The sequence below is a fragment of the Oncorhynchus kisutch genome, unplaced genomic scaffold (assembly GCF_002021735.2).
Source record: "Oncorhynchus kisutch isolate 150728-3 unplaced genomic scaffold, Okis_V2 scaffold1228, whole genome shotgun sequence".
Classification (NCBI taxonomy): Eukaryota; Metazoa; Chordata; class Actinopteri; order Salmoniformes; family Salmonidae; genus Oncorhynchus; species Oncorhynchus kisutch.
In genome coordinates this window covers 8984-33833 of record NW_022263173.1, presented here as the reverse complement: position 1 = coordinate 33833, position 24850 = coordinate 8984, and the positions used below count along the sequence as shown (strand labels likewise).

The 24850-nt window shown below is 42.2% G+C and overlaps 1 protein-coding gene and 1 long non-coding RNA gene across 3 annotated transcripts; one reads left to right on the top strand and one right to left on the bottom strand.

The window, feature by feature from the left end:
* Positions 1-2493: 2493 nt before the first annotated feature.
* On the bottom strand, positions 2494-24610 carry LOC116365358 (uncharacterized). Of its 2 annotated transcripts, XM_031818009.1 has the most exons (9): positions 19487-19654; positions 9755-13220; positions 9350-9407; positions 8965-9113; positions 8834-8870; positions 8313-8596; positions 4515-8064; positions 4238-4325; positions 2494-3974 (listed from the first exon to the last, which is right to left on the bottom strand). In XM_031818009.1, exons 4-9 carry the CDS (start codon positions 9021-9023, stop codon positions 3832-3834), a joined length of 4161 nt encoding a protein of 1386 aa, XP_031673869.1. In that variant the 5' UTR covers positions 9024-9113; positions 9350-9407; positions 9755-13220; positions 19487-19654; the 3' UTR covers positions 2494-3831. The 2 variants fall into 2 exon arrangements, 1 of the variants encoding a protein (XP_031673869.1); XR_004208094.1 differs by lacking the exons at positions 2494-3974; positions 4238-4325; positions 4515-8064; ... (1 more) ...; positions 8834-8870; positions 8965-9113 and adding exons at positions 20615-20702; positions 20892-24610 and having other exon boundaries at positions 9295-9407; positions 13984-20351.
* Positions 19708-20472, top strand: LOC116365359 (uncharacterized). The gene is made up of 2 exons (XR_004208095.1): positions 19708-19772; positions 20140-20472. It is a non-coding gene; the product is annotated as an uncharacterized LOC116365359 (long non-coding RNA).
* Positions 24611-24850: the final 240 nt, after the last annotated feature.

Below are 24850 nucleotides of genomic sequence, written 5' to 3'. Positions count from 1 at the left end.
GCTAGGGTCAGTTTGTTATATCTGGAGTACTTCTCCTGTCCTATTCGGTGTCCTGTGTGAATTTAAGTGTGCTTTCTCTAATTATCTCTTTCTCTCTCTCTCTCGGAGGACCTGAGCCCTAGGACCATGCCCCAGGACTACCTGATATGATGACTCCTTGCTGTCCCCAGTCCACCTGGCCGTGCTTCTGCTCCAGTTTCAACTGTTCTGCCTTATTATTATTCGACCATGCTGGTCATTTATGAACATTTGAACATCTTGGCCATGTTCTGTTATAATCTCCACCCGGCACAGCCAGAAGAGGACTGGCCACCCCACGTAGCCTGGTTCCTCTCTAGGTTTCTTCCTAGGTTTTGGCCTTTCTAGGGAGTTTTTCCTAGCCACCGTGCTTCTACACCTGCATTGCTTGCTGTTTGGGGTTTTAGGCTGGGTTTCTGTACAGCACTTTGAGATATCAGCTGATGTACGAAGGGCTATATAAATAAATTTGATTTGATTTAGTCTACAACGCTGACAGGCAACACCGTGTCATTTCATTAACTCACTAGAATTACCTTGTCTTCTTCATTCATTTCGATTGCACTTCCTTTCGTGGTGAAATTAGTTTTGATTACTATTAACTTTAATCCACAGAGTTTAAGTGTTTATGTTGCCCACGTCATCATGTGATGCTGTGAGCAAACAATTTATGCCCAGCCTTCCTAGATAGGCCTGGGCTGCATAACACTATGAATCTGGGAAAACATAACACTTAAAAAAAAGTTTTACAGTGCAAAAATAGCGTAGGCCTACTTGTGTACTATTCAAATCCACACTAAAGCCACACCTCTTCACACAGACTTACCCAGATTCACTTCCCTGGTTAATCTGTCATCATGTTTAGTGTTCTCCATGGTTAGTCTGTCTCTATGTTTAGTGCACTTTAATATAGCCTGTTTACTTATTTGAATGTTTGATTCTATTGCTTTTTATCCTGCAGATTTTGTTGTGGATTTAAATTGACTTTGGGTGTCTTGAAAATCACTTAAAATAGCACTGTTGTTCTAATCGTCAGATCGCAGGTATTCTGATCTTCACTGTCCATGGTGCTGAATCTGGCTGGGTAGATTAGTTTGAATGCTGAAAACTTGTGTGCCTACATTTAAAGGCCCTGTGAAGTCAAAATAATTGTATTTCATATTGTACAACAGCTGATGAAACTAACACTGTAAATGTGTTTTACAAAAATGTGATCGGGGTTGCTTCCTGATAGTTCTGGTTGAAAATACAGAGCATGTTCCTCTGCCCAGGCCTTGCTGACACTTGCCAGATCTTACACTGCCCGGATAGGTATTTTGTGTGTCAGCTAACCACATCATATGTTATAGCAATCTGTCAGTCGATGACACAATGGATGACTTGGCACACAACCATTGGTTGATGCATGCAACACCTGAGCTGGGACACATTCTTTTCACAGCACTTCAATGCAAAGTCATTTTCGTAGAAGGTTTGGAGAGCATTTTCACTAACCCTAACCCTTTTCCTAACCTTAACCTCAGTTTCCTAACCTGCTACGAAAAATTCACTTCGATATTGAAGTGCCATGAAAAGAGAGTTTCCCACATCTATACAGCACCTTCTAATCAGCAGGTTTGCATGGGAGAGAGTTTTGGCTTTCCATGGCGACATCACCATGTGTAAATTGGTTTATAGACCAACGACAAAGAGAGTGCCAATAACCGCTAGTTTTAATTTCCCCTACACACTGACCACTCCCAGACAGTCCTAGCAAAATTCTTGCTTGAGAAAGTTTTTTTGGCAAAAATACATTTTTGACCATTTTCATTGTAATCTATTACAGTAAGGTACTTAATTGTTACCCCAAAATGATTTGATATTGATATAAAAACGTCTGCTTTGGGCCTTAAACAGATATATTTACATTTTAGAATGTATTTTATCAAGGAAGTAAGTTATACTTGTCTTTTTTTATCTTACTCTTAGTTGCAAATAATTAATTTGGCTGTGGTTCATTTGATTTTCAGGACAACCCTGTTTGATAACTTATAGTATTATAGTGACTTCTTGTGGTAAAATGTCAAACTCACAACTAAACTCATTAAAATTGAGGTTTTCTTTACCCTGTCTTATCAAACAGTGCAACATTTGACTGATGAAATAGCATTCTTCTAAAATTCTTACACTTCTAGATGCAAAATACAAGTCACTATTCCAATACTGACCTGGACACAGGTCAAAACTACTCTGCCGAGCTCAAGTTACCAGCTATGTATGGTTTCAACACTTACATTTATTGAGTTACTGAAAAGTATCCGACAAACATTGTTCGAATGTGAAAGTGATCAGGTTTTCTGAAACAGGTGATTTTGTATTGAAGAACCCTGAGATTGTGGACAGTAGGACTTGTGTGAACAGGTGTGAACAGCCTGAAGATAAGGATGTTTTCCTTTCTCTGTGTTTCGAAACTCAGGAACAGTTTGAATGTTTTTTAATTGTAATTTAAACAATGGTATGGATGATTAAGCTGGATCTTTCTCTCTGAATCAGGAGTGCACTTTCATTCTCCCAATTTTTCCAAAAGCCCAATCTGAGCAACCTTTGCTATAAACCCTGTCTTTCCCATTGTTGTTTCAAAAGTGGAAAATGATACATTTGATAATCAACCATAATGGGCATTTCACAGCCAAGACTTTTTGATCCTTCCTATCAAGGCCATGTTGGCCAGTTTAACCTTCAGCCGGTCCCTCTCTTCCGGAGTCCTCTTGGATTTGCACTCCACAGTAGAGTCAGTCTCAAAGGAGATGGCTGGGACGTGAGTGAGCAGGTGGCCCCCTGCCTTCTCCTGGGCCATGGGCGTGGGAGTCTGCAGGACCAGCCCGTGCGTCGCTTGTTGATGTCGAAGGTAAAAGCTAAGAGGATACACACAAACATTGACCATATAATGTAATGTTGTTACATGTAACTAACTAGCTTGACTTGCCACCGTGTGAAACATGTATGCTACCATATGTTACTAAAAAGAGCTAACAATATTATAAAATGTAATCCAGGAGTTTATGTTTGAATTCTGGTTCTCTCACAACACAAGTCACTCAGAAAAGCATATGTAGGCAGAAGCATGCTACATGTACATTTGGCATTTGAAAAAACTACAGCTGTGCTATGCTACCGAATGCAAAATGTATCTGTATCATAAAAGTGTAGTGCAATATTCCCTTTTTTTGCCACACACACACACACACACACACACACATACTCTCTCTCACTAGGGACAAATGTTTCGGCTTCTTGTCCAGAGAGGTTTGAGCTTTAGAAGTGGATCTGCAGCAAAAGTAGACCTTTACTGCCATCTACAGGTCAAAGGTCAGACTAGCATTCAGTAAAATGTAAACATGGGCGATCCACAGAAAATGGAAATGTGTGTCTTTCTGTTTGAGAAGTTAAACCAATTAATTCCCTTATAACTGAGTGTCCTGCATCATGTATTATTTTATTGGTTGTAAATTAAATACGGTTTATTTTACAGTACATGTATTTTACACTGAATCATTGATATCTGGTTGAATGTTGGTTGTGGGACATATCTGAAGTACTATGTGTGTGTGTTCAATGAATCACACTGTGTGTGGGTGGGTGGGGGGTGCATGTTCTATACATTATTCAGGACAACATTACTTTGTTTAGCCTACACCGTGACTATGACTGCATAATAAACTAAACTAAATATACTATGTATTTTCTAATCAAATGTGTTAACAGGGCAACACAAAAGAAGACAAAGGCCATCAATTCAATGCAAATATTACTGTATTAAAGGAAATTGTTGTATTAAGCTTGCTTTGAAAACTGTTTGAATGGCTTGGATAGGCCTATGGAGATGGTGGAAAACATCCTGATTAGAAGGGGACGTTTGCGAGGCTTCTCCTGTTGAGAGGTGGAGGGAAGACCCTCTGGGAGTCCAGGATGTGCCACTATGTTGGGCGACAGAAGAGAGAGAGTTGACATGCACTTTCATTTAGAAATGATGTTATATTGTATTCTTAGTTTCAACTCATTATTACTTTCACAAATAAATGAGAACCAGAATCTTGAGATTTGGAAACTATAAATAATTTTACATAAGAGATTACTACCGATAATATATAATGTACTGTATATAGGGTTTAATATTTTTGCAATAGCAGCTTTGTACACCAATATCTCAAACAGTAAATGTCCTGCTGTATGGACTTACATATGATATCTTCAGCAGTAGTCTGGTCTTTGGATTCAGAATGGCGGGAATTCTTCTTGGAATCCTTCTTGTTTCCCATCATGAATGGCTAAAACAAAAACATGTCAAAACAACTGTCACAGCAGAACAATCTCACGGTAATAACGATCACATCTTACACACCAGCACAACAAGATTTATAAATGGTTTTGGAATTAATGGATGGTTTTACATTTTCTCTAAATAACATTGTTTACTCACATTGACACAATTGTTAACTTAAATAAGTGTGATGTACCTTTAAGTCGAATTTCAGTCTGGCAAGCCTTTGTAGGAAAGACAGCTTCCCTCTGGTAGCCTTCACATCTTCAGCCATGAGAAGAGCTTCTGGCATGGTGGCTTCGAAAGATGTTCTTGAGGCTGCTCTTGATGCCTCGTTACAACTGTGGAGAAGCTCCTTGCTCAATGACTTCACAAGAATCCTATTGAATGTGGAGTCCTGAGTCGACACGGCCAGTTGGAGTATTTTCTCTGAGCCAAACTCCTTCAACAGATGTTTGTAGACGGTGCTGTATACTTTGTGACTCTTCAGGTTCTTGGGATAAGCTTGGGTCTCAGAGCAGCCTGACCATGCACAGAAGGCAGCTATAACTTTTGGAATCAGGTCTTGTGACGTGCGTGTGACGTCAGTTGGGTACAGATCAGTTTGGGTTTGGATTTTTGACAGAAGTCTCACCACTAACATGCTGATGAGGCCGGTGAAGTCATCATCACCGACTAAGTTGTCAGTGGATGGGGTTGAAAGCGAGGCAACATCCGGGCTGGTTGAATTCTGATCACAAACAATGCTCTGAGGTACACCGAAACAACTGACGGTATCCCTTTCCTCAGCATCTATGTTGGCCTCAAAGCCTCGTGCAGCATTGGAGGTCCCACTTGTTGTCATGCTGATGGCGGAGAAAGATGGCAGAGGGTAGGACTTACCACTCAGTAGACTGCCTATATCAGTTACAGTTCCGGTTGGAGATGACCCTCTGCTTTGTGCATCAGAAACCACAGAGTCCATGACCTGGCTTACCATTACTTTGGTAAACAGGCTGACTGTGTCACTAAATGCTGATGTAGAAAAAGAACATGAAATCCTATCTTCAGATACGCTAGCCGGCACACTAACTCCCTGAGCCAAACTCATTGAAGCTGTAGAGGGCACAAGGCTAGGAAGTAAGAGGCGCTTCACAGACTCCTCTGCAAAAAGCTGAACCAGCTTGTAAGCTGTGGGCTTCCCCACCGTCTTGTCATTCCTCTTCAGCTCAGTAAGGACTGTATCGGATGCACTCTGTCCAGCCGCCACTGTCAGAACCAGAGGGGTCAAGTTGCTCTCAGAAATGATGCGGTTGACTTGGTGAGTAAGATCACGTGAGAGAGCACCAATCCTACCCTGAGATATGAGCTCCTCCAGTATTGCTATTGCAGCTGTTAGATCAGGGTGGAATGCAACCTCCCCTTCTTCCTCTGGATGTACCTCCTTTATGATGGTATCCACTATTGCAGACATGCTTTCCCTGGCATCACACACCAATGTTTTTGGCTTAGTAGATTTGCCCATGTCGATGACTGAGCATCTCACAATGGGCTGAGTAATACACTCTGGTAAATCAGAAGAGATGGGAGTGCCAGGGAGTGAAAATTCCCACTCTGACTTCTTTGATCTGGCAGATGAGGATGACAACGAGGAGGAAGAACGCTGTGGCGCTTGATAGATCAGTTCCTCACCACATTCACTGCTTACCCTTTCAACATCCTTCAGCATCATTCCAACCACATTCTCTATTTGTGAAAGCGCAGTCACCGTTTGGTCAGATTTTGACAGCTCTTTCTGAATTGAAACCAGAATATGGCTGAGGGTCTTTTTGGCTTGAGCCGTTGTTGCTTTGACTTGATTTTGCCATGTAAAATAATTCCTCATCTTTGTCTTCACATTGTGGTAAATAGTCTTTGCAGTTGTCCAGATCTTCTTCTCAGATACTTCCAAACCAGACTGTGAGCCTTTGGGTGTGGCCTCAGTGTACTCTGAGGTTTTCTCATCACTCTGTTGAAGCATAGAGTCTGCCTGCCATAGAGTAGTAGAAGACTCTGTGGGTGGGAAAAGGCTCTTCATGTCATTTGTAATTGATCCAACGATTTCAAAAGCAGTTATATCTGTATGCCTTAAGGAAATTGTTGATTTTGCTGGCAACATCTGAGAATCTGTCTGGCTGGAACTGACTTTGCTGGGAGAGCTACTGACTGATTTGATCAGTATTTTTCGCACTTCGTTGGTAGCGTTCATCTGGAACTCCTCACTGGAGAGTTTCTCAATGACTGAGGCTGGAGTATCTCTCAATCCTTCCAACCATGAAGAACCAGACACAGGCATGTCTTCTAGATAAGACATGACACTGTCCAAAAAGCCACAGACTTCAAGGGAGTTGGAAGAGGAACCCTCTGCAACAGATGATGTGCATTCCAAATCTGCCACCTCTGACCTATACATGGTCACAATCTGGGACAAGACCTCTTTGGTGCAGGGCACCATGTTGGAATCACAGAGAGACAGTAATGGTTGAGAGTTCTCACTTTGGCATTTACGGAGAGAACCAAGTCCTGTTGAGTTGACCACTTGCAGTATTGCCTCACTCTTACTGGTTTCAGGTTGCTCTGGTGTTTTCTCTCCTACAGAGTCAGTTGAATCACATCCATCAGATAAAGAAGATGAACTACGTTCTGATATAGGGGATTCACTCCTACATGGGGAAGGCAAGCTCAGGATTGAAACAGGCAGATCACTGGAGTCAGTATGCTCCAGAAGCACAGCACTGGAGTCAGCTTTTTCCATAAGTTCTTCCCCTTGGACTGGAGCTCCACCCATTCTGAGGAACAATGTCTCCAGCTTTGCCTGAAGTCTCTCGCAGAGTCTACGAGCTGCATGGAAGGGTTTCCGCTTTGTCGTACAGTGTCCCACTTGGGTATCTCTCTGGGTGCTTGTTGGCTGATCTAATTCAGCATACTGCACAATGTCCTTGACATCTTCAACAAAGTTATCAATTATTTTTGATGTCTCAGATTCTACTTTGATCTGTATGAGCTCAGTGGCCGCAGAATCAAGGATCCTGTCAGATGGGCTAGATGCATTCATCAAGCTTGGAGTGGTACTAAACGAATGAGAAGGTTGAACCATATCAGAGATATCGCTCATTAACCTTCTCACAAGAGTTTCACTCACAGCCTTTGAGGCTTTGGTCTTGAACTTCACACTAAACAGAGTGCCAAGATTTTGCATCATTGCTTTGCAAGATGTACATATTATGTTCAGCTCCTCTGGAACAGGAGAGTCTTCAACATCCAGGTGCTCCACTACAAGGTCACTGCCAGATGCCAACATTTTAACTTTCACAGCCACTTCTCGAAAAACCTTAGCCAATTCCGGATCTTCTTTTTCCAATTCACCCACCATCTCTGCGATAACAGTCATCACTTCTTCTGTTGCAGGTGGAATGCATGACTCTAATACAGAGGTAGAGCTCTGGTCTTCTGGGGTGGTGTGATCATCAAAACATTTCTGGACCATGTTGACCATTTGTTCAGCGGCCTGGGTACCAGAAGAAATAGGGGAGGACCGCCCTGAAATGGCTCTGCTGATGGTCGCAGAGAGGGCAGAGTTAAGCTGTTCGACCACCACCTTGATAAGACCAACAGTCAGCTCAGGTGGGCAAGAGGACAGGATATTATGATCAGACAGTTGCTCCTGGACACTTTTGATGATTCTGTCCTCTGTCATTCCCAGGTGGACATTCACTGAGGTCTGGGAACTTTAAAACGAACAAGCAAAGCATGATAATTCCTGTCTTAACTTGGCAAATCGGTCAAGCGTTGTAATTTTAGTATTCTAAATATCTACATGTCCTTTTGATCGCTTTACATGCTCATTAATTTGAATATGCTCAAAGGCTGATACATTACATTTTGCACTACATCAGATAGAGTAAATTGCATTGGCTAACACTGGGATAGATGATCTTGGTGAAATCCATACATGAAAACTTTGAGGGGAACATACCTCTTAGAAGAGGGTGTTAGGGACCTGAGATGTTGAGCCCCTGTGCCGCCCTTATACATTTTCTTCGCCAGATATCTAACTTCCTGGATGAGCTCCAGTCTTTCCTTGTCAAAGGCAGCAAAGGATCTTGCACTACCACCCCTCTTGGGTGAGTCAGTGTCGTCGTCAGCAAACTCCTTTACCCCAAGTACGCGGGCCAGGGCTGGCAGCAGGATCTGCAGGGTGGCCTGTGCGATGAAGGTTACAATTGTCTTGCACAATTTGGCAAGCTGTTCCTTCGTCATCTGTTTTGAACAAACAGAACAAAAACAGTATTTTCAATGGAACTGTGATGTAAAGTATTCTAGATCGAACAGAATGCATTTGATCAACATTGTTATTCTTGTTTGTGACTGAATTCAAAGTTTGATGAAGTCTGACAGAGAAATGAACATGAATAACAGAATATGACTTGATGGCTAATCTCTGAATTTAACAGATCATTGACACATCAAAGGTCAAAGGCAGGTAGGGAAACTTACAGGGTTTTTTAGTCCTTTGTAGATCACTTGCCACTGCCTAGAACATTTAAATAAGTGTTTTAGTTAGTGTTTAGTTCCCACTGCACAATATTTCATAAATGTTGAACATTACAGAAACACTTTTAACATACTCATCAGTAAGACTTGCGCAGGAATGAGATGAGGATTGGGTAGGAGTATTCCATCTCATCCTTGTTGCCTGGGCCGAATGCAGCCTTAACAGCTTTCTTCTCCAGGAGCTCAATTACAGATCCTCTATCCAGGTGTTTATTCCTGGAGACTAAAGATGTGATTGCCGTAGAGGAAGTAGAAACAAAATTAAAGAGAAATCAGACGTTTTATCTCTTAATACTCTGATTTCATTGTTTTAGAATAGGCCTATTTGAATAAAGCTATCTATGTGACCTTTCTTACTGATTACAGTAGACTACAGTTTCATTGAAAATGGATAGCACAACCTGCACATCACAGACAGAATAGAGAAACAATGTAGTACTACAGAGGTAAATCTCTGACCTGCATCGTTGTCAGTGCCCAGCTTCCTTGACTTCTTGCCACTCCTCTTCCTTTTTGCCTAGGATAGAACAGAACAGATTCCAGATCTCAAATGATGGCAGACATGTAACACCAGGGCCCGTATACATAAAGTACATCAGATAAGGTGTGGGCTCAACCTTGCCCAAATAATTGTATTCATTATGATCTCAAATGCAAAACTGATCCTAGATAAGCACTCCTACTCTGAGACAATTTATGAATAGGCTATGGGCCAGGTCAAAGCAGCTCTTAAAACACGTTTTGAAAACAGCTACTACGTATGTTGTTATCAAAGATATATAGATATCTATGGTATGGCTGCTATCAGGTACAGAGTGTAACCCAGTAGGCCTATTATGTGCTCTGTCACTCCTGCTATCTTACCTTCCTTCCCTTCTTGGCCTCCTCTTTGGGCGTGGCCACCGGTTCTTCCTCAACAACTTCCTTTCCTTCCCTCTGAGGATCACCATCCTCCCTCTGTGCTACCTGAAGGACAGACATTCCAATAAGTAATAATATGTCAATGTCAGAGTAGATCTGTGCAGAGGACATCATAAATAGAGCTACAGCCATATCAGAGCTAAGCTGGTGACTTTATAAAGAATGGTACATTTGCTTTACAATATGTTATAGCTTTTTACAAGAAATATCCGCTTAGATTGCTTTACCCTATTTTACTTTCCCCCAATATTGTATGAAGTCATTTAGCTTACCTTTTCTTCATCCATTCAAGCTATTTTATATCTCAAAAAGCATGTCCTTGTCTGTGTTGGTTACATTCAACTTGAGTTCAGGTCGAGAGTGAGGACAATATTGCAGGCAGGGACTGTAATTTAGGGCTACATGCTACGTCATGGAACGTAGACCTTTATGACATCACAAATAGTATTTTTAGGAAGGGAAAGGTTACTTGCCCACTCAGTAGGACTAGCTAATATTGACAGAAAATTCCCCGTCAAACGTTTTCGATTGCCTACCCCTACGCCTTCCATCGAACATGGTCCTGCCTTTGCAATATTGTCTCTCTTGTGGGTTTACTTACGTATGACATGTAGGCTTACTGTGTCGGATCAAGTTTATTGATCTGTCCTAGTCAGCCTTAGGTTGTTAATAATTAATTAACAACCTAATAACCTAATTATTACAACCTAATTATATTCATTTCAATATCGTTTTATTCTTTGATTTAGTCCCAATCCAATCCTATTGTTGGCTGCCAATCCCCACCAAATATGTCATTGTAGGACATACTGTAGCGGGAGAAAGTGAGAGCTGCAGCGCGGACGCGTTCGGTGGCTCCTTCAGTGCAGAGGCAAGCGCGTATGCAAGTGCCACTAAAGCCCGGGCTTGTGAGGCAGTAGTCTACAACGCTGACAGGCAACACCTTGTCATTTTATTAACTCACTAGAATTACCGTGTCTTCTTCATTCATTTCGATTGCACTTCCTTTCGTGGTGAAATTAGTTTTGATTACTATTAACTTTAATCCACAGAGTTTAAGTGTTTATGTTGCCCACGTCATCATGTGATGCTGTGAGCAAACTATTTATGCCCAGCCTTCCTAGATAGGCCTGGGCTGCATAACACTATGAATCTGGGAAAACATAACACTTAAAAAAAAGTTAGGCCAAAAATAGCGTAGGCCTACTTGTGTACTATTCAAATCCACACTAAAGCCACACCTCTTCACACAGACGTACCCAGATTCTGCTGTTTTAGCTTTAACCTCTGTTAAATTCACTTCCCTGGTTAATCTGTCATCATGTTTCGTGTTCTCCATGGTTAATATGTCTCTATGTTTAGTGCACTTCAATAATATAGCCTGTTTACTTATTTAAATGTTTGATTCTATTGCTTTTTATCATGCAGATTTTGTTGTGGATTTAAATTGACTTTGGGTGTCTTGAAAATCACTTAAAATAGCACTGTTGTTCTAATCGTCAGATCGCAGGTATTCTGATCTTCACTGTCCATGGTGCTGAATCTGGCTGGGTAGATTAGTTTGAATGCTGAAAACTTGTTTGCCTACATTTAAAGGCCCTGTGAAGTCAAAATAATTGTATTTCATATTGTACAACAGCTGATGAAACTAACACTGTAAATGTGTTTTACAAAAATGTGATCGGGGTTGCTTCCTGATAGTTCTGGTTGAAAATACGGAGCATGTTCCTCTGCCCAGGCCTTGCTGACATTTGCCAGATCTTACACTGCCTGGATAGGTATTTTGTGTGTCAGCTAACCACATCATATGTTATAGCAATCTGTCAGTCGATGACACAATGGATGACTTGGCACACAACCATTGGTTGATGCATGCAACACCTGAGCAGGGACACATTCTTTTCACAGCACTTCAATGCAAAGTCATTTTCGTAGAAGGTTTGGAGAGCATTTTCACTAACCCTAACCCTTTTCCTAACCTTAACCTCAGATTCCTAACCTGCTACAAAAAATTCACTTCGATATTGAAGTGCCATATGAAAAGAGAGTTTCTCACATCTACACAGCACCTTCTAATCAGCAGGTTTGCATGGGCGAGAGTTTTGGCTTTCCATGGTGACATCACCATGTGTAAATTGGTTTATAGACCAACGACAAAGAGAGTGCCAATAATAGCTAGTTTTAATTTCCCCTCCACACTGACCACTCCCAGACAGTCCTAGCAAAATTTATGCTTGATAAAGTTGTTTTTGCAAAAAATTTATTTTTGACAATTTTCATCGTAATCTATTACAGTAAGGTACTTAATTGTTACCCAGAAATGATTTGATATTGATATAAAAACGTCTGCTTTGGGCCTTAAAAAGATATGTGCACTACATACTCAGAAATCACATATATTTACATTTTACAATGTATTTTATCAAGAAAGTAAGTTATACATGTCTTTTTTAATCTTACTCTTAGTTGCAAATAATTAATTTGGCTGTGGTTCATTTGATTTTCAGCACAACCCTGTTTGATAACGTATAGTATTATAGTAACTTCTTGTGGTAAAATGTCAAACTCACAACTAAACTCATTAAAATGGAGGTTTTCTTTACACTGTCTTATCAAACAGTGCAACATTTGACTGATGAAATAGCATTCTTCTAAAATTCTTACACTTCTAGATGCAAAATACAAGTCACTATTCCAATACTGACCTGGACACAGGTCAAAACTACTCTGTCGAGCTCAAGTACTCTGTCCAGCTCAAGTTACCAGCTATGTATGGTTTCAACACTTACATTTATTGAGTTATTGAAAAGTATCCTACAAACATTGTTCGAATGTGAAAGTGATCAGGTTTTCTGAAACAGGTGTGTTTGTATTGAAGAACCCTGAGATTGTGGACAGTAGGACTTGTGTGAACAGGTGTGAACAGCCTGAAGATAAGGATGTTTTCCTTTCTCTGTCTTTCGAAACTCAGGAACAGTTTGAATGTTTTTTAAATTGTAATTTAAACAATGGTATGGATGATTAAGCTGGATCTTTCTCTCTGAATCAGGAGTGCACTTTCATTCTCCCAATTTTTCCAAAAGCCCAATCTGAGCAACCTTTGCTATAAACCCTGTCTTTCCCATTGTTGTTTCAAAAGTGGAAAATGATAAATTCGATAATCACACATAATGGGCATTTCACAGCCAAGACTTTTTGATCCTTCCCATCAAGGCCATGTTGGCCAGTTTAACCTTCACCCGGTCCCTCTTCCGGAGTCCTCTTGGAGGTGCACTCCACAGTAGAGTCGGTCTCAAAGGAGATGGCTGGGACGTGAGTGAGCAGGTGGCCCCCTGCCTTCTCCTGGGCCATGGGCGTGGGAGTCTGCAGGACCAGCCCGTGCGCCGCTTGTTGATGTCGAAGGTAAAAGCTAAGAGGATACACACAAACATTGACCATATAATGTAATGTTGTTACATGTAACTAACTAGCTTGACTTGCCACCGTGTGAAACATGTATGCTACCATATGTTACTAAAAAGAGCTAACAATATTATAAAATGTAATCCAGGAGTTTATGTTTGAATTCTGGTTCTCTCACAACACAAGTCACTCAGAAAAGCATATGTAGGCAGAAGCATGCTACATGTACATTTGGCATTTGAAAAAAGTACAGCTGTGGTATGCTACCGAATGCAAAATGTATCTGTATCATAAAAGTGTAGTGCAATATTCCCTTTTTTTGCCACACACACACACACACACATACTCTCTCTCACTAGGGACAAATGTTTCGGCTTCTTGTCCAGAGAGGTTTGAGCTTTAGAAGTGGATCTGCAGCAAAAGTAGACCTTTTACTGCCATCTACAGGTCAAAGGTCAGACTAGCATTCAGTAAAATGTAAACATAGGCGATCCACAGAAAATGGAAATGTGTGTGTAGCTCCCTTCAGTAACCACGAGCACAACCGTTCCTTGATTTTAACTGGCGGCTTTATTCTGTAGTTTTAGTCAGAATTATCACCTTCCGTGAGAACTATAAAGTAAATGAAAAATACAGTTAAGCACACTCTTACAACCTTATCTTACGAGTGACTTATTAGCTTGGTATAACTCTGAAGTGCTGACATACATAACAGTTTAACCGGCGTTATTATGGGTTCAGATTAAACACATGAATAAAGGAAAAAATACCTCATTGGCTGCTTATTACAGAAGGGAGGAAATCAGTATTAGCTACGTAGTTCCGATTGTATTATAATTTCCCCCACACAGCGGATACGTAAACAATTCAAACAAAAGACAACGACATAACCTGTAAGTCTAACTGTCAGTTACACTCCCACCAATCACCGGTGATTTCTGTGAAAGGGGTCTGCAGGTTTCTTAATCGGCTTCCAGGAGGGTGACTGTCTTATGGATGGGCCTCTCCAGATAGGTGGGTTTGGTGATGCGTTTACCTCTCTCATCTAGGGTTGAGTCGCTGATCAGTAACTTGAATCTTCTCACCCGACCATCCTGTCCCGGGTATACTTCTGTAACCTTTGCCAATTTCCACTGGTTGCGTGGTGCAGTATCATCTTGCAAAATGACAATGTCATTAATCCTTGCGTTTCTTCTGTCTTTATTCCATTTCTGTCAGTGTTGATTGTTCTGAGGTATGAGCACTCTCCATAACATGAGGTACTAGCGTCGGAGAAGTGATGGAGCTCATAACTCTGCACCTCCTTGAAACTTGATGGCAAGTAACCTCGTTGGATCATTACTTCAGACAAGTTTTGTAGACCTTGGAGCCAGAATTCCCACTGGGAATGTAGGTCATCTGGAAGGGGGTCATCCCAGTCGATTTTGTCACGACACATCCGCTGCAAGATCTGCTTCCCTGCCAGGACAAAGGTTGCCACAAACCCAAGCGGATCATATACAGAGGCTACAGTAGACAACACTCCTCTTCTTGTGAGTGAGCGTTCCTTGACAACTACTCTAAACTGGAACTCGTCTGATGCGACACACCACAGTACACCAAGCGCTCTCTCCATGTGTGGTTCACCCAGAGCCATATCCAGGTCTTTGGCACCCTCGGCACATTCTTCCTTGGGAACTGTGGCTATAACTTCCTTGCTGTTAGAGATAAACTTGTGCAACCGAAGTTTGCCGATGCTGCAAAGCTCTCTTGCTTCTTTCACCAGCTGGGCCGCCTCAGCTTCAGACGATACGCTCGTCAACCCATCATCAACATAAAAGTTCCTTTCTATGAACTGGATAGACTTCTCGCTGAAGCTTCCTCGTCCTTCGGCAGCAAGATGTTTGAGACCATAGTTGGCGCAACCAGGAGATGAAGCTGCGCCGAACAAGTGGGCCTTCATACGATACACTGAGGGTTGAGACTCTAGATCTCCGTTCTCCCACCAAAGGAACCGTAGATAATCTTGGTCTTCTGCTTTCCCATGAAACTGGTGGAACATGCGCTCTACGTCACACATGATTGCAACTGGACCCTTACAAAAACGACAAAGGACACCCAGCAATGTGTTTGTCAACTCTGGACCAGTAAGGAGATGGTCATTCAAGGACGTCTCTCGAAACTTAGCTGAGCAGTCGCAGACGACGCGTATCTTCCCAGGCTTTTGTGGGTGATAAACCCCATGGTGCGGGATGTACCATGCTGGATGCTGGTTAACTTCCTCTTTGGAGACCTTCTCAGCATCTCCACAAGCTATGGTCTCTTCCATGAATGCTGTGTAGTCCTTGTAGTACTGCTTGTCTCTCCTTAGCCTCCTTTCCAGGCACTTGAGACGGTGAACTGCACATGTTTTATTGTTCGGCAGGTTGGGTCTTTCTTCCTTAAACGGCAGCGGCATCTCATAATGTCCATTGTCCTTGCGTCTGATGCCCACTTTCATTTTCGTCAGGAACCGGATATCCTCTTGAGATATGAGGTCCTCTTCTGCAGCTCTCTTGTTGAAGTCAGATTCAAGCGTCTTGATAATGTCCAGTGCTGTGATTACCTCTCTTACACGTGTTCTACAAACATAGTGTACTTGATTTGTGAGGTTGAAAGAAGATTGAAGGCTTGGCATCACCTGTCTAACGATAACCCGATGACTCACTCCAATAGCGTCGCCATAGTCGATACATGGATTTCCATAGCCGACTATGCTCCAGCCAAGATCTGTTCTCTGAGCAAAAGGCTGATTTCCCTTACCAGACACAATTTCTCTTGGAAGGAGAGCCTGGGAGCAGTTGTAGCCAATTAAGAGACCGACATCACAGCTCTGTTGAGGAGCAATCTCCTCTGCAATGTGTTCAAGATGAGACCATGCTCTTGCAGTCTCTGGAGTAGGAATATGATCTCTGTTTGCAGGAATAAACTCTCTCGAGTAGGTCGTTGGCAGAGGGATTTTCTTCTCCAAGTAAAACCCTCTAACCTGCAAACCAGACAGCTTCTGGCAGGGCACAATGGTATTCCTTGAAGCCATTGTAGAGAGTTTCAGTTGGACTGGCTCCTTCCTTGTATTGAGAGCCTTTGTTGTCTCTTCAAGGATAAAGGTGGTGTCGCTCTGGGTGTCAAGAAGTGCATACACAAGAACTTCACGATCTGGCTCACTTGTGGTTGACACCCATACTGGAATGATTGTGGAGGTGTGAGTGTTGTTAATGTCCCTTACGACTCTGTTAGATATGGCCTCACTTGACGCTCTTGTCCCCTTATCTCGTGGGGGCTCTGTCTTCCTATCCCTGAACCTTTCTTCAGTACGATCTTCGTGCAGGCAGGATGGATGCCTCCTCTGACACGTGTCGCAGGTGTTCCTGTTATCACAATCTTTCGAGCGATGCCCAGGCCTTAAACAGCCAAAGCACAATTTATTCTCTTGAACAGAGTTCTGTCGCTCTGCGGTGGGCTTATCCATGAACTTCCAGCATTTGTGGAGACTGTGACCTGACTTCTCACAGAAGACACAACTAGTAACAGTATCTTTCTCATCAGAGTTAGTTGCTAATACCCTTGCTCCGGGGCTTTGAATCCTTGGCGTCTTAAGTTTTCCATCTTCACTTGGTTTCAAAGCATGAAGGGATGTTACAGGATTGCAAGCAATCTTGGCTTCTCTCGTGAGAAACTTCACAAACTGACTGAAGCTAGGAAAGATCTCAGTTTCTTCTAAGATGTCTGTGACCTTTCTATTCCATCTTGAAGTTAGCCAATCTGGAAGTTTTTAGTGAGGATCTTTTGGTTTTCATTACAGTCATTAAGCACCTCCAGGCCCTTATTCTGAGACATAGCAGCTTCACAGCTGCGAAGAAAGTCTACAAGGTCTCTAAGTTCAAGACTGTCCTTGGATCCTATCGTAGGCCATGCATTGAGCTTATCTCTGAAAGACTTGGCGATGAAGAATTTGTTTCCGTACCTTTCTTCAAGAATGGTCCAAGCAGCATGGTAGGCTGATTCTGTTCCTAACATAAAGTAACTTTCGATGGCTTTCTTGGCAGGCCCACCGACATATTTTCTTAAGTAATATATCTTCTCAGTTGCTGGTATGTTCTTCCTGTCTATCAGAGTCTGAAAAGAGACCATCCAGTCAGTGTATGAGAGAGGCTCTCCATTGAATGTTACTGGTTCTGGTATGGGGAGGCGGCTTTCACTGATTGATTCCGCTAGTAACCTGAACATGGTCTTGGTGCCATCTTCTTGTTGTGTGTTTGTCACAACATGTTGTGGTGAGAGACTGTGAAATGAGCCACTTCTGTGCACGATTTCTTTCACAGATTTGCAGTTAGAGAGTAGTTCTCTCTTCTCGTCCTCTGAGTTTTCATCTTGCTCATACACTTGCATCCGCGCCTTGGCAGCATTTAGTTTCTTGAGCACTTCTAGGCGCTCTAACTCTCTATGCTTGTCTTCTAGCGTCCTTCGTCTGGCAGCATTTTCTACCTCTAACTTGACTCGCAGCCTAGCTTCTTCTAAGCTGCGTTTCACAGCCTCGGCTTCTTGCTCAGCTGTCCTCTTCTTATCTTCATCTTCAAGTCTCTGAAGCTCTTCTAGTTGGCGTTCTTGCTTAACCATTACTTCTAAAGCTGCTTGGTTAGCAGCAACTTCCGCCGCAGCCTCTTGTCTCTTGACAGATGACACGCTTGAGCATCTGGAGTTGACCTTTGAATTGCTTTGAGACTGGGAGGAAGCACTTGAGGGCTGATAGTTGAGACTTGACTTATGTGAGAGTTCGGACATGCACAAGGAATTGCTGTCCTTCCAGTGCAGCTTTATCTGGTTACTTTGACCTTCTTCCCTGCCTTTTAAATGACACCTTACAGTCTTGATAATAGACATTGTAACTGCTTCACAAGTATCAACTCTGCGGCGTATATTGTTGTCGGGTATGTAGATTTGACGCACATTTACATAGACAAGGTTTAGCTCTGTAGAGGTATGGCTAATCTTGTTTAAGAGGTCTTCTAGTAGATCTTCAGAGCAACAGGCTGTCAGTGACAGTTTTGCTTCCTTTACCAGAGCCTTCCACTTCTCATAGCTGACCCTGAAATGATGTTTGAGCTGTCTCCACCTTTCGTTGCGCAGTTCTCTGCCCTTTTCAGTTAACCTGCGGACCCTCTCACCTTTTCGTGGCTCATGTTGTGATGTCTCATTAGCAGCCTCTGTATCATCATTCGCTGGCAGCCATGACTCCACACCAGTCTGGGTCTCTTCCTGCTGCTCTGTTTGTTCTGATGAAGGCCTGAAGTTTGCGAGGTGTTGCAGCTGCTGCTCAACTTGACCCACCCCATCTCTATCAACTTTAGTGAAACTACCTCTTTCTGACATTTTAAATCAAATCAAATCAAATCTAGGTAAGGTTTGGATAAGTGAGTAGATAATTTATACTCCAATTCACTGTAATTTAAACCTTAGTACGTGGTATAAACATGTATAATGCTTGTAACAAAGGCTTGAACAAACACCTTCCCAAACAATTACACTATTAACTTACAGGTGAAAATAGAATTAATAGGTGTACGCTGACCCTTAATGTTTGTAACTATATATATATTTTTAGTAAGTATCAAATAATATTTTTCCAGTAATACACATACCAGCGATACATTAAGATAGAAAGAGCAAATGCATAATACCAGAGTCTTTATGAAATAGACAACTATCTCCAGTCCTTACGAATTGTAATCTTAAAGTCTCTTATTAGCTGTTCACAAGGCTAGGACCACCTCCAAACACCTTGACTTGTACTTGCGTGTCTGACTTTCCTGTTAGTCTTGACCTTATGTTGCCTCACGATGCTTCCTTATGTGGAGATTTTCTTCTTAGTTTGCAGGTAGGTGCAAAACTCTTATCTGGCAGATGACTGGGTCTACCAGGATTTGGGAATCATGTAGACGTTTTACAGCTGGATGAGATTCTTCTTTCTCTCTTGCTCGTGAAGAGCATTGAGTTCTCACTGTAGCTCCCTTCAGTAACCACGAGCACAACCGTTCCTTGATTTTAACTGGCGGCTTTATTCTGTAGTTTTAGTCAGAATTATCACCTTCCGTGAGAATTATAAAGTAAATTAAAAATACAGTTAAGCACACTCTTACAACCTTATCTTACGAGTGACTTATTAGCTTGGTATAACTCTGAAGTGCTTACATACATAACAGTTTAACCGGCGTTATTACGGGTTCAGATTAAACACATGAATAAAGGAAAAAATACCTCATTGGCTGCTTATTACAGAAGGGAGGAAATCAAACTTCACACTTATTATTCCTGGCATGAATTCACACTTCATCCTAACATACACTCTTCAACCTTTATGAACTACACCCGATGACATGAAAACTTAGCTAACGCAGCGCAGGATTTCCTTCCCTCCAAAAGTGTGTTGCTACAATAAGGATCCCCGTTACAACAGTATTGGCTACGTAGTTCCGATTGTATTATCATTTCCCCCGCACAGCGGATACGTAAACAATTCAAACAAAAGACAACGACATAACCTGTAAGTCTAACTGTCAGTTACAGTGTGTCTTTCTGTTTGAGAAGTTAAACCAATTAATTCCCTTATAACTGAGTGTCCTGCATCATGTATAATTTTATTGGTTGTAAATTAAATACGGTTTATTTTACAGTACATGTATTTTACACTGAATCATTGATATCTGGTTGAATGTTGGTTGTGGGACATATCTGAAGTACTATGTGTGTGTGTTCAATGAATCACACTTTGTGTGGGTGGGTGGGTGGGGGGTGCATGTTATATACATTATTCAGGACAACATTACTTTGTTTAGCCTACACCGTGACTATGACTGCATAATAAACTAAACTAAATATACTATGTATTTTCTAATCAAATGTGTTAACAGGGCAACACAAAAGAAGACAAAGGCCATCAATTCAATGCAAATATTACTGTATTAAAGGAAATTGTTGTATTAAGCTTGCTTTGAAAACCGTTTGAATGGCTTGGATAGGCCTATGGAGATGGTGGAAAACATCCTGATTAGAAGGGGACGTTTGCGAGGCTTCTCCTGTTGAGAGGTGGAGGGAAGACCCTCTGGGAGTCCAGGATGTGCCACTATGTTGGGCGACAGAAGAGAGAGAGTTGACATGCACTTTCATTTAGAAATGATGTTATATTGTATTCTTAGTTTCAACTCATTATTACTTTCACAAATAAATGAGAACCAGAATCTTGAGATTTGGAAACTATAAATAATTTTACATAAGAGATTACTATCGATAATATATAATGTACTGTATATAGGGTTTAATATTTTTGCAATAGCAGCTTTGTACACCAATATCTCAAACAGTAAATGTCCTGCTGTATGGACTTACATATGATATCTTCAGCAGTAGTCTGGTCTTTGGATTCAGAATGGCGGGAATTCTTCTTGGAATCCTTCTTGTTTCCCATCATGAATGGCTAAAACAAAAACATGTCAAAACAACTGTCACAGCAGAACAATCTCACGGTAATAACGATCACATCTTACACACCAGCACAACAAGATTTATAAATGGTTTTGGAATTAATGGATGGTTTTACATTTTCTCTAAATAACATTGTTTACTCACATTGACACAATTGTTAACTTAAATAAGTGTGATGTACCTTTAAGTCGAATTTCAGTCTGGCAAGCCTTTGTAGGAAAGACAGCTTCCCTCTGGTAGCCTTCACATCTTCAGCCATGAGAAGAGCTTCTGGCCTGGTGGCTTCGAAAGATGTTCTTGAGGCTGCTCTTGATGCCTCGTTACAACTGTGGAGAAGCTCCTTGCTCAATGACTTCACAAGAATCCTATTGAATGTGGAGTCCTGAGTCGACACGGCCAGTTGGAGTATTTTCTCTGAGCCAAACTCCTTCAACAGATGTTTGTAGACGGTGCTGTATACTTTGTGACTCTTCAGGTTCTTGGGATAAGCTTGGGTCTCAGAGCAGCCTGACCATGCACAGAAGGCAGCTATAACTTTTGGAATCAGGTCTTGTGACGTGCGTGTGACGTCAGTTGGGTACAGATCAGTTTGGGTTTGGATTTTTGACAGAAGTCTCACCACTAACATGCTGATGAGGCCGGTGAAGTCATCATCACCGACTAAGTTGTCAGTGGATGGGGTTGAAAGCGAGGCAACATCCGGGCTGGTTGAATTCTGATCACAAACAATGCTCTGAGGTACACCGAAACAACTGATGGTATCCCTTTCCTCAGCATCTATGTTGGCCTCAAAGCCTCGTGCAGCATTGGAGGTCCCACTTGTTGTCATGCTGATGGCGGAGAAAGATGGCAGAGGGTAGGACTTACCACTCAGTAGACTGCCTATATCAGTTACAGTTCCGGTTGGAGATGACCCTCTGCTTTGTGCATCAGAAACCACAGAGTCCATGACCTGGCTTACCATTACTTTGGTAAACAGGCTGACTGTGTCACTAAATGCTGATGTAGAAAAAGAACATGAAATCCTATCTTCAGATACGCTAGCCGGCACACTAACTCCCTGAGCCAAACTCATTGAAGCTGTAGAGGGCACAAGGCTAGGAAGCAAGAGGCGCTTCACAGACTCCTCTGCAAAAAGCTGAACCAGCTTGTAAGCTGTGGGCTTCCCCACCGTCTTGTCATTCCTCTTCAGCTCAGTAAGGACTGTATCGGATGCACTCTTTCCAGCCGCCACTGTCAGAACCAGAGGGGTCAAGTTGCTCTCAGAAATGATGCGGTTGACTTGGTGAGTAAGATCACGTGAGAGAGCACCAATCCTACCCTGAGATATGAGCTCCTCCAGTCTTGCTATTGCAACTGTTAGATCAGGGTGGAATGCAACCTCCCCTTCTTCCTCTGGATGTACCTCCTTTATGATGGTATCCACTATTGCAGACATGCTTTCCCTGGCATCACACACCAATGTTTTTGGCTTAGTAGATTTGCCCATGTCGATGACTGAGCATCTCACAATGGGCTGAGTAATACACTCTGGTAAATCAGAAGAGATGGGAGTGCCAGGGAGTGAAAATTCCCACTCTGACTTCTTTGATCTGGCAGATGAGGATGACAACGAGGAGGAAGAACGCTGTGGCGCTTGATAGATCAGTTCCTCACCACATTCACTGCTTACCCTTTCAACATCCTTCAGCATCATTCCAACCACATTCTCTATTTGTGAAAGCGCAGTCACCGTTTGGTCAGATTTTGACAGCTCTTTCTGAATTGAAACCAGAATATGGCTGAGGGTCTTTTTGGCTTGAGCCGTTGTTGCTTTGACTTGATTTTGCCATGTAAAATAATTCCTCATCTTTGTCTTCACATTGTGGTAAATAGTCTTTGCAGTTGTCCAGATCTTCTTCTCAGATACTTCCAAACCAGACTGTGAGCCTTTGGGTGTGGCCTCAGTGTACTCTGAGGTTTTCTCATCACTCTGTTGAAGCATAGAGTCTGCCTGCCATAGAGTAGTAGAAGACTCTGTGGGTGGGAAAAGGCTCTTCATGTCATTTGTAATTGATCCAACGATTTCAAAAGCAGTTATATCTGTATGCCTTAAGGAAATTGTTGATTTTGCTGGCAACATCTGAGAATCTGTCTGGCTGGAACTGACTTTGCTGGGAGAGCTACTGACTGATTTGATCAGTATTTTTCGCACTTCGTTGGTAGCGTTCATCTGGAACTCCTCACTGGAGAGTTTCTCAATGACTGAGGCTGGAGTATCTCTCAATCCTTCCACCCATGAAGAACCAGACACAGGCATGTCTTCTAGATAAGACATGACACTGTCCAAAAAGCCACAGACTTCAAGGGAGTTGGAAGAGGAACCCTCTGCAACAGATGATGTGCATTCCAAATCTGCCACCTCTGACCTATACATGGTCACAATCTGGGACAAGACCTCTTTGGTGCAGGGCACCATGTTGGAATCACAGAGAGACAGTAATGGTTGAGAGTTCTCACTTTGGCATTTACGGAGAGAACCAAGTCCTGTTGAGTTGACCACTTGCAGTATTGCCTCACTCTTACTGGTTTCAGGTTGCTCTGGTGTTTTCTCTCCTACAGAGCCAGTTGAATCACATCCATCAGATAAAGAAGATGAACTACATTCTGATATAGGGGATTCACTCCTACATGGGGAAGGCAAGCTCAGGATTGAAACAGGCAGATCACTGGAGTCAGTATGCTCCAGAAGCACAGCACTGGAGTCAGCTTTTTCCATAAGTTCTTCCCCTTGGACTGGAGCTCCACCCATTCTGAGGAACAATGTCTCCAGCTTTGCCTGAAGTCTCTCGCAGAGTCTACGAGCTGCACGGAAGGGTTTCCGCTTTGTCGTACAGTGTCCCACTTGGGTATCTCTCTGGGTGCTTGTTGGCTGATCTAATTCAGCATACTGCACAATGTCCTTGACATCTTCAACAAAGTTATCAATTATTTTTGATGTCTCAGATTCTACTTTGATCTGTATGAGCTCAGTGGCCGCAGAATCAAGGATCCTGTCAGAAGGGCTAGATGCATTCATCAAGCTTGGAGTGGTACTAAACGAATGAGAAGGTTGAACCATACCAGAGATATCGCTCATTAACCTTCTCACAAGAATTTCACTCACAGCCTTTGAGGCTTTGGTCTTGAACTTCACACTAAACAGAGTGCCAAGATTTTGCATCATTGCTTTGCAAGATGTACATATTATGTTCAGCTCCTCTGGAACAGGAGAGTCTTCAACATCCAGGTGCTCCACTACAAGGTCACTGCCAGATGCCAACATTTTAACTTTCACAGCCACTTCTCGAAAAACCTTAGCCAATTCCGGATCTTCTTTTTCCAATTCACCCACCATCTCTGCGATAACAGTCATCACTTCTTCTGTTGCAGGTGGAATGCATGACTCTAATACAGAGGTAGAGCTCTGGTCCTCTGGGGTGGTGTGATCATCAAAACATTTCTGGACCATGTTGACCATTTGTTCAGCGGCCTGGGTACCAGAAGAAATAGGGGAGGACCGCCCTGAAATGGCTCTGCTGATGGTCGCAGAGAGGGCAGAGTTAAGCTGTTCGACCACCACCTTGATAAGACCAACAGTCAGCTCAGGTGGGCAAGAGGACAGGATATTATGATCAGACAGTTGCTCCTGGACACTTTTGATGATTCTGTCCTCTGTCATTCCCAGGTGGACTTTCACTGAGGTCTGGGAACTTTAAAACGAACAAGCAAAGCATGATAATTCCTGTCTTAACTTGGCAAATCGGTCAAGCGTTGTAATTTTAGTATTCTAAATATCTACATGTCCTTTTGATCGCTTTACATGCTCATTAATTTGAATATGCTCAAAGGCTGATACATTACATTTTGTACTACATCAGATAGCCAATGCAATTTACTCTATCTGATGAAGGGAATATTGCACTACACTTTTATGATACAGATACATTTTGCATTCGGTAGCATAGCACAACTGTATTTTTTTTTTCAAATGCCAAATGTACATGTAGCATGCTTCTGCCTACAGATGCTTTTCTGAGTGACTTGTGTTGTGAGAGAACCAGAATTCAAACATAAACTCCTGGATTACATTTTATAATATTGTTTGCTCTTTTTAGTAAC

What these genes read in the sequence shown, in the direction of transcription:
- LOC116365358 (XM_031818009.1), bottom strand. Translation starts at nt 9,023, where the DNA reads ATGAGATGGAATACTCCTACCCAATCCTCATCTCATTCCTGCGCAAGT. An exon ending in ACAAAGGACTAAAAAACCCT is followed by an intron (nt 8,597 to 8,833) that starts GTAAGTTTCCCT and finishes TGTTCAAAACAG; the next exon opens with ATGACGAAGGAACAGCTTGC. An exon ending in CTAACACCCTCTTCTAAGAG is followed by an intron (nt 8,065 to 8,312) that starts GTATGTTCCCCT and finishes TTCGTTTTAAAG; the next exon opens with TTCCCAGACCTCAGTGAATG.